This window comes from Bison bison, unplaced genomic scaffold (assembly GCF_000754665.1).
Source record: "Bison bison bison isolate TAMUID 2011002044 unplaced genomic scaffold, Bison_UMD1.0 scf7180017864341, whole genome shotgun sequence".
NCBI classification, from domain to species: Eukaryota; Metazoa; Chordata; class Mammalia; order Artiodactyla; family Bovidae; genus Bison; species Bison bison.
Window position 1 is genome coordinate 1579852 of NW_011494913.1, and position 8950 is coordinate 1588801.

General features: G+C 48.4%; 1 protein-coding gene across 1 annotated transcript in view; it reads left to right on the plus strand.

The window, feature by feature from the left end:
* The first annotated feature begins 3340 nt into the window (after positions 1–3340).
* The window catches only part of LOC104998974 (chromosome unknown open reading frame, human C10orf99), a 10074-nt gene continuing 4464 nt past the window's right edge, over positions 3341–8950 (plus strand). Inside the window, exons 1-2 of the mRNA XM_010854373.1 lie at positions 3341–3514; positions 5305–5394. Of these exons, the coding sequence (XP_010852675.1) occupies positions 3445–3514; positions 5305–5394 (160 nt within the window). The 5' untranslated portion in view covers positions 3341–3444. The remainder of the gene's footprint in view (positions 3515–5304; positions 5395–8950) is intronic.

Consider the following 8950-nt stretch of genomic DNA (forward strand, 5'->3'; position numbering starts at 1 on the left):
CATCCCTAAGGCAGGAGGAGAATTAAATTAGAAGACAGTTGAAGGACCACACCAGATGCTGACCCCTCCCTATATTATAAACTGACCTGCAATTTGCTGGGCAAATAAAAGAGGGAGAATCATTTCTGATCAATCACGGGGTCCATAAAGCATCCTTGAAGAAAAGCGTGATGGCCAAGAGTGAAGTGAGGGACACGAGCCAGAATGTTCTTACCGTAAAGGGCTTCAGGCATTTTCCTAATTGACCTCACAAATCACAGACTTAACTTGAAAATATTTTCTTCCTTGTAAATTCCCTTGTGTGTTAGGTGTGTCTCCGGAGACTTATTTCTCAGGAAGGCCGCCAAGTGTTCCAATTCATCTTTGGAAAGGATTCAAAGCCTCAAATTTGATTATTTTTGTACCCAAACTTCATGTGCTTAAAAACTAACAGGTGTTCCTGTTAAAATGCTTCTCATTTTCACCTCTCTCAGTTCGACATGAGATTTCAAATATTCTAAAGAGCCAGAGGTGTTTCTTCCTTTTTTAAAGAAGTTGACAGCTATCTTTGAAATCTTAAAAAAGCAGGTGATAAATCTGTGAACAGGAATTGTCTCTGGGGAGTGGGATTACAGATGGAATTTATACTTAATACCCTGTGTTATTCAAATGAATGCATCAGAGATCGCTTCAGTAATTTTTTAGAAGCATTTAAAAAGGAGATGGAATTCTGACATCTGAATCTACTCTTCTCTTTAAACATATGGTCCCAGGAACACCTGAGAATCTGTGAATCGTATGTGTGAGTGTGTAAGTAACAGTCTCCTGAGATTGCCGGTTCTTCTTGCTCTTAACTGTTCCGTGCCCCCATGGCTCTGTTCTATGGTGACAAAAAAGCCATACTGAAAACCTAATGTCTATTTCTGACTCTCTGGCTCAGTGGCTGAGGGTTCTGAGAAAATTACCCAAGTCCTGGCTTTAGTTAGAGCGTAAATCTCAACAAATCTCTTCACTAGCCTGGGTTGTTGTTGTTCGGTCGCTCAGTCATGTCTGACTCCCTTCGACCCCATGGACTGCTGCATGCTAGGCTTCCTTACAGAGAAGGCAATGGCACCCCACTCCAGTACTCTTGCCTGGAAAATCCCATGGACGGAGGAGCCTGGTAGGCTGCAGTCCATGGGTCGCTAAGAGTCGGACACGACTGAGCGACTTCACTTTCACTTTTCACTTTCCTGCATTGGAGAAGGAAATGGCAACCCACTCCAGTGTTCTTGCCTAGAGAATCCCAGGGACGGCGGAGCCTGGTGGGCTGCCGTCTATGGGGTCGCACAGAGTTGGACACGACTGAAGTGACTTAGCAGCAACAGCAGGCTTCCTTATCCTCCACTATCTCCCAAAGTTGCTCAGATTCATATCCACTGACTCAGTGATGCTGTCCAGCCATCTCATCCTCTGTTGCCCCCTTCTCCTTTTGCCTTCAATCTTTCCCAGTATCAGGGTTGTTTCCAATGAGTTGGCTCTTCCCATCACGTGGCCAAAGTATTGGAACTTCAGCTTCAGCATCAGTCCTTCCGATGAATATTCAGGGTTGACTCTCTCCTAACTTCTGCACCACTGCTAAGCAGTGAGAGTTCAGCTTGGCCAGTCTCTACTCCCTCTGCCAAGTGGCTTGTTCTTTTCACCTCTGATGCTGGTTTGCCAAAAGGAAAAAGGAACCATGCCAATGCAAAGAGTACCTATTTCAGCAGGTTAATGGGTGAGTGGCAGCCAAAGGTATGCTGTTGCCCAGAGAACTCGGTGGCACCCCAAGTAACCCCAGATAAGAATTAGATAAAATAGTGGTAAAGTACTTGATGTGGGTCATGGATGTAATCTCAATCTTAGGAAGCATCTTCAGGAAATGTTGCTGAGTTTAGGAACCTGTAACAAGCAATCTAAGAACAAGGTGTGGGCTGACGGATGCAGCCTCAAGACCAGCCCCATCCTGTCTCGGCCTCTCCTTCCTACGATGCCTCTCCTGGGCACCTGCTCTGAAGCCACCCTTGGCAGACCCCTTGGGTCTTTCTCATCATACCTTCTGCCACTGCCCACTCAGCACAGCCAGCAGGATTCAGAACACAGCCTGGAAAGGGAATCAGGCAGGGGCCAGGCAAGTGACTAACGCAGTATGACATTTGGTCCTTGAGCCCAGTGGCTCCAACTAGTTTCCTTGTGTGGACTGGTTTTAAAGGTTTTTGAAAACACATCAAAGCACACAGGCTGACTGTCAGAAATCCCCTGGCAGAGCAATTTGCTCAGGAAGCTGTCTGAGAATGTGATCTAAATTGAATCTCTAATCTCTAGCAAGAGAAGAGGGCCAGTCCCAGGCAGTGGGGATTGTCCGAACTGACTGCCAGAAACTAGTACGATCCTAGAGAGCTGAACCTGATACTACCATCTGTCCACATGCCCTTCAACGCTGGGAACCAGAGCCAGCTCTTTGGTTAGAAGGGCAGACTTATTAAGGCAAAGGACAGAGAGACATGATATCGCAAGGGCAAATGCCAATTCTGTGTGTCTGCACGACACCCTCCACCAACAGAAGCTCCCTGAGACCAGCCGGTCACAGTGTCTTCTGTGTCCCCATGATGTGTATCCAGTGAGTAGGTGACTCTCAAGCCACCAGTACCATTGACCAACTTTCCCCCATGCTTGCTGTCATAAGATGTTCTTCCTTCGCGTCTTTTCTCACGTTGATCCTTAACCCGCATGTTCTTTTGTTTCATTACTATCTTAAATACCCGTCAAGGTGCAGCCACCAACCCGTCTCCTTTCCAGCTGTACAAGCATCTCCCGTGCTTCGGGTGGCTTCTCACGCACGTCCTTGTTCAGGTTTGTGGGAAAGAGAGCAGTGTACCCACTTCACAGATAGGAAGCAGACTCAAAGACATTTGATGGCAAGTTCAAGGACACACCATGGATATGTGGCAGACCAAGGACTCAAACCCAGGCTGTCTGATTCCTTGCCCTGGGCTCCCTATTTTTCACTCCCTGCTCAAGACTCTTCCCCTGAGATTTTGCAAAGGGTTTTATGGTTCTGTTCTCCCTGCCACATCTAAGGAATAAACAGGAAAATCTGTGTTTGATAGAATGATTACTGACACTAAAAGTTAATGTTCAACCCTGGAAAATGACTCTTCCTTCCCAGGAGCTTTCTGAAGCCAGGGCTGGGAGCTCCCCCCTGGGGCTGGGCATTTATAGCTTTGCGTGTTACAGTTCACGAAATGCTCTCAACTTCTTGAAAAGCTGGTTTGGGTTTTTTCCTCTTGGGAGGGGCTGACTCTACCCTTTATGAGAATTCCAAGTGCCCTGCCCACTGGGAAACACCTCTGTCTCTGCTGCTCTATAAAGTTCCCAGGTGGCCCCAAGGGAGGACTTCTGCAGCACAGCAGCCTCCCCAGGTCGCGAGGTTCCTGGCTCGCCACCATGAGGCTTCTAATCCTCACCAGCCTGCTCTGCATCCTGCTTCTCTGCTTGTCCGTCTTCTCCGCAGAAGGTAGGACTCTCCCCTGTCCCCGCCCAGGGTGCCGGTCCCTGAGCAGGGATTCTCTGGTCTGGGATGGTGGGAATCAGGAAATGTTGGAGGGCAGGCAGTCCTGGGCCCTGAAAGACGTCACCCTTGAACCCATATGGCACCCCTATTCACAGCAGCAGCACCAGAGGGAGGCTCAGGAGCCTTAAACCCCGCAACCTGTCCACAGTGCCAGCTCCCCGCACACACGCACTAAGTAACAGGAAGAGGTTTTGTGTCTGTGTGGTGAGCACGCTGCTTCTACTGCGCCTAATTCCTACCTCACTGGAAGCTTTGGAGCCACTCTGATACACATGAATAATGCAGTCAATCTGTGTTGAACGAGTGACTACATTGATTAGTAGACCATCTGGTCTGAACACCCCCAAATTTCATGCAAACACCTGTGGCAGATGGGGTGAGAATGTGGTGGGGAGGCATGTTCATTTAGAACTGGGGCACACGGCCCTTGCACCTTTACAGATATGAGTGTTTAGCGCTCCTATCTTTTTCAATTCAGATTGCTGAATATTTTGAACTTTTTCTCTTGCCTAACCCTCTAAAAACTGCTTACTGTGTGTGTGTTTTTTTTTAACAGTTATGGTTATTTTAACATTTATCTGAATTTGGGGATATAGAAATAAATACTGGAGTGAAAAACACCCATAATTTCATTACTCAAGAATAGCCATGTTCAACATTTTGTTTATTTCTTTTCAGTATGCTTACAAGCATCTTTGTAATGGATATCTCTCTGTATGTTTGCTCTTGTATCCGTTTTGTTTATCACTGTATTATTATAGTCACCAAAAATATTTACAATTGAAATCTGGAAGCATTTACACCAGAATGTCAACAGCAGCCATCTCTGCCCGAGCAGTAGGATTATCGAAAGTATTCACTTTCTAAAGTTTCTGCAATGAACATTGCCACATAAACACAGCCCATAGCAACATGATTTATCAGACCTCTTCTGCTGGACATATTAGAGATCGCCAATGCTGCCTTGATGACATTTCAGTGAAGAGGAATGTCTTTCCTCATTAAGCTTCCTATCCTAGGAGTGTCTCTACCAGATTCCCCAAAATGGGGTTATTTAACTAATAATTTTAGGTATAACTCGCCACTACATGAATGTACTGTGATGAATTTACATGTTTAGATATTTAAATGATTCACAACTTTGAGCTATTTTACATATACAGTAAAAAGCATGGTCTACATAAAACATTTCCTATATTTCGGCTGATTTTCCTAGATTGCCCAGGGGAGAGAATTACTATGTCAAAGGGTATAGATGATTCTTAAAAAAACATTTACTTTTTTAGTGTGGCTGCACCAGGTCTCAGTTGCCACCTGCACACTCTTAGCTGCAACATGAGGGATCTCGTTCTTTGACCAGGGATGGAACCTGGGTCCCCAACATTGGGAGCACAGAATCGTAGTCCCTGGACCACCACGGAAGTCCCAAGGGCATAGATACTTCTGAGTGATGGTGCTGAACTGTTTCTTGGGCAGGAAGATGAGGAAGACATATTCTGAGGGCAGAGTATCTCCCCACATTGACTTTGTTATTTATGGAAAAGAGACAGCCTCAAGGCCCACTCTCCCTGGATCCTCCTGTAGCCTGACCCATCCTGAGTTTCCCTGAATAAATATTCCCAAGCCCTTGGCCTTGGGGCCTGAAGTTCCCTCCTGTCACTCCTGCACAGACCCTGTCCCCAGTGTCCCCAAGTGTGCTAAGGGAGGGACTCTGTTCCTGTGTCCCCTCTCAGGGAGAAGTCACCTGAGGCATCATGCCAAGCCCGGAAAAGGCAAGCCCTGCTGTCCCCGAATTCCTGGCCCTGACCTGATGACCCAGAAAGGTAAGCACCGCACAACTGCCCAGGTATAAGGAAATGCTCTACGGAGGCTGTGGGACAGGCTGTGTATGTCCTCCCCGCCCACCCGCCCTCCATTCCTGGCATCAGGCCCTTTTGTGGAGAAGCCATGAGCAGACGTGATCTTGGCCTCATGGATCTTTCTAGTCTAGTGGGGGAAACTGACCTGCCCCCCCCCCAAAAAGTCAACAGATTAATCACCTTGGATTGAATACATTCCCTCAAGAGAAAGAACAGGATGCAATTAGAAAATGGGATGGAGAAGGTCCTTACCCTGGGTGGGAGGCATCAGAGGCGCCAACCTTTGTGAGACGTGAAAGACCAAGGAACTGGCAGAAGGAGTGTGGAAGGGATGGCGCAGGAGGGGAAACAGCAGGCATGAATACAGAGCAGATGGGGAGCGCGAGGTGCTCAGAGAAGCTACGAGCCAAGGCAGGGCTGGCCTGGTGAGTGAGCTGGCCCATGAGGTGGGGTGGCAGAGGGGATGGGGTGCACAGATCCAAGGAGTCCCGAGCTGCAGGCAGGCAGCACGCATCCCAGGCGGCAGGCTAGGGGTGCAGAGCTGGACTCCCTGCCAGGGTGAGGCTGCCCTCTCCTACAAGGCCTGGGGGGCAGGGGGATTGAGGGGTGAGGAGACAGGCCAACAGAGGGCTACAGGCTCCCAGCTCACAGTACTGGGGCACCAGGACAGGGCAGGCTGATGCATGGGAGTTACCTAACCCAGGATGCAAGGTTGGGATGGCTGAACCTTGGCTGGCCTTTGGTAGAAGGTCCTAGGGCCTGGGGCAGTCAGTGTCCCCAGGGGAAAAGCCAGCCAGGCCTGACACAAACCCAGGGTTCCTGTCCCCCATCCCCCACTTAGTCTCTGCAGCCTAAGGAAGGCCCCATCTCAGGTGTCTAAGAAGGCCCAGCTCTGCTGACTCCTCTGGGGCCATGGCTCAGGGAGCCCGTGACCAGAGCTGGAGCCTCCACATCCCGCCTGATTATCAAGAGTTCTGTGTGCCAAAGGGAGGCCTGGGTGTGAAGCAGAGGGAGGGAGGCAGGCTGCATGGCTCAGCCTCGGGCCACTTCTTTGGAGAAGCTGACAGCCCCCCTTTCCAGAGTGGCATCACATCCCACTGGGGCTGGGTAAAAATAACCGGTTCTCACACCCTGAACCCGAGTGTAAGGCCCCCACCCGGGCTGGCTGACTGGCTGCAGCCTGGCTCTCCCTGGAGGCTCCAGCCTGGCAGAGGAGGGCTGTTTCCCTGAGTCTCTCCACACCGGGAGGCCAGGCTGGGCTCAGACCCTGCAACACCCTCCCCAGAATGGACTTGCTCAGGAGCACTTGTCAATGAAAATAATTAATAAACAATCAAAAGTAAGAATAGAAAAGAGTTTTATTTGAGCCAAACTGAAGACTAGCCAGAAGCCTGCTTCCCAGTTGACTCTTGAGAAACTGCCCAAGAGAAGCAGAGTTTTCACCAGTTTCATATCTTGTCAGAATAAGACAATTAAACAAGTCAGGGTCACATTTCTTCAAGGTTTTTTTTAGAAAAAAATAAAAAAACAGACCTGTACACAGCAAATCAGTATGGCCTTGGTACCTGGAAAGTGACTCTTATCATCAGAGAATTAGCATTGGTGTCCTAGAAAGGGGAGCGTTTAATCTACACTTTAAACATGGACATTCTTTACTTCTGGTCAATGTGCCCTTTTTTAAAAATATTCAAAGCAGATGTACAATGTATGTTTGATAGGCACACAAAGGCTATTTTATTGAGTGTAAAATTCAAGTTAGCTCATATATGAGCCAGAATGACTTCCCACAACACTGAAAGCCCAGAATCCTAACCACTAAGCCACCAGGGAATTCCCTGTGAAAATGTTTTTTATTACAATAAAGAAAAGAGAAGTTGAAGATGTATGTGCATGCACGCACACACGACTCATAGGAAACAGCAGCATTAACTCCTTGTGCACAGCACAAGGGTAGCTCTCTTTTTTTGAGTCACACAATACTTCAGAATAATCTAAGTGTGTGGCTCCCGTGCTGAGTCTGGATTTCTATCAGTGTACATAGCTTTTAAATTCCACTGCAGGGATCTGCAAGCAACTTAGAACAAGAAGGGCAAAGCAAGCATTTTTACTAGGTCCCTACCATGCAGTCTCATTTAAATCCTTGGTACCATCCCAGGGCAGCATGGTCCATTTTACAGATTTGAAACTGAAGCTCAGAAAGGTTATGAGGCAGAGCCAGAAACTTGTGTCTGTCCATGTATTTCCATTGCAACAACTGCCTCCTGCATAGAAAGGAGTTTCCTCATCACATTATGAAGACATGCAGGTGCCTGAGGGAGAACGCAGACTTCCTGCAAGGGAAGCTCTGTCTGCGTTGGAATCTCAGCTCCACCACCGGCTAGATATGCGTCCTTGAGCAGCTTCAGCTCTGCTAAGCCTCAGTCCTCTCCCCTGTGAATGGGTATAACAATAGACTCTATGATCACAATCTATTACCCCATAGTCAGTGAGGTTGTGACTATAAAGCCAGGCATTGGCATGGCACCAGCTACCTGGTAAACTTGCTCTCTGTGGCTACAGAGGAAGTCTGAGCATGCCCAGGTGTAGTGGTTCCACCCTTACAGCGTCTTCTGGGGCTGACCCTGCGGCTCACTCAGCACTGTGGAGTAAACAGCAGGGGCGCCGGGTGTGCCGGGCTCTGGGAATTTGGCCTCTTGTACCCTGGTTCACTGACACAGGAGAGCCTGTGCCCTGTCTGCTGAAAGAGAAAGTGCCTAGGCTGCCTGGAGGATGTCCCTGAGCTGCCATCACCAGCTGTGACACACAAAGGCCCGTATCGCCCACTGTCCAGTCTAAGATGTCTTTCGGGAGCATGGCTTTGCCTAAGTGCTGTGCTAGGCCCGTGGCAGTGACATGAAGTGGCAAGCATGGGACTCTGGGTTAATTCTAGAAAGCCATCATCAAAAATCAACGTGTTGAGTGGCCAGTTTGCTGAACTTACCACAATTGGTAAATTGTTTCAGATCAGATCAGATGAGATCAGTCGCTCAGTCATGTCCAACTCTTTGTGACCCCATGAATCTCAGCACACCAGGCCTCCCTGTCCATCACCAACTCCCGGAGTTCACTCAGACTCACGTCCATCGAGTCAGTGATGCCATCCAGCCATCTCATCCTCTGTCGTCCCCTTCTCCTCCTGCCCCCAATCCCTCCCAGCATCAGAATCTTTTCTAATGAGTCAACTCTTCCCAGGAGGTGGCCAAAGTACTGGAGTTTCAGCTTTAGCATCATTCCTTCCAAAGAAATCCCAGGGCTGATCTCCTTCAGAATGGACTGGTTGGATCTCCTTGCAGTCCAAGGGACTCTCAAGAGTCTCCTCCAACACCACAGTTCAAAAGCATCAATTCTTTGGCACTCAGCTTTCTTCACAATCCAACTCTCACATCCATACATGACCACAGGAAAAACCATAGCCTTGACTAGATGGACCTTTGTTGGCAAAGTAATGTCTCTGCTTTTGAATATACTATCTAGGCTGGTC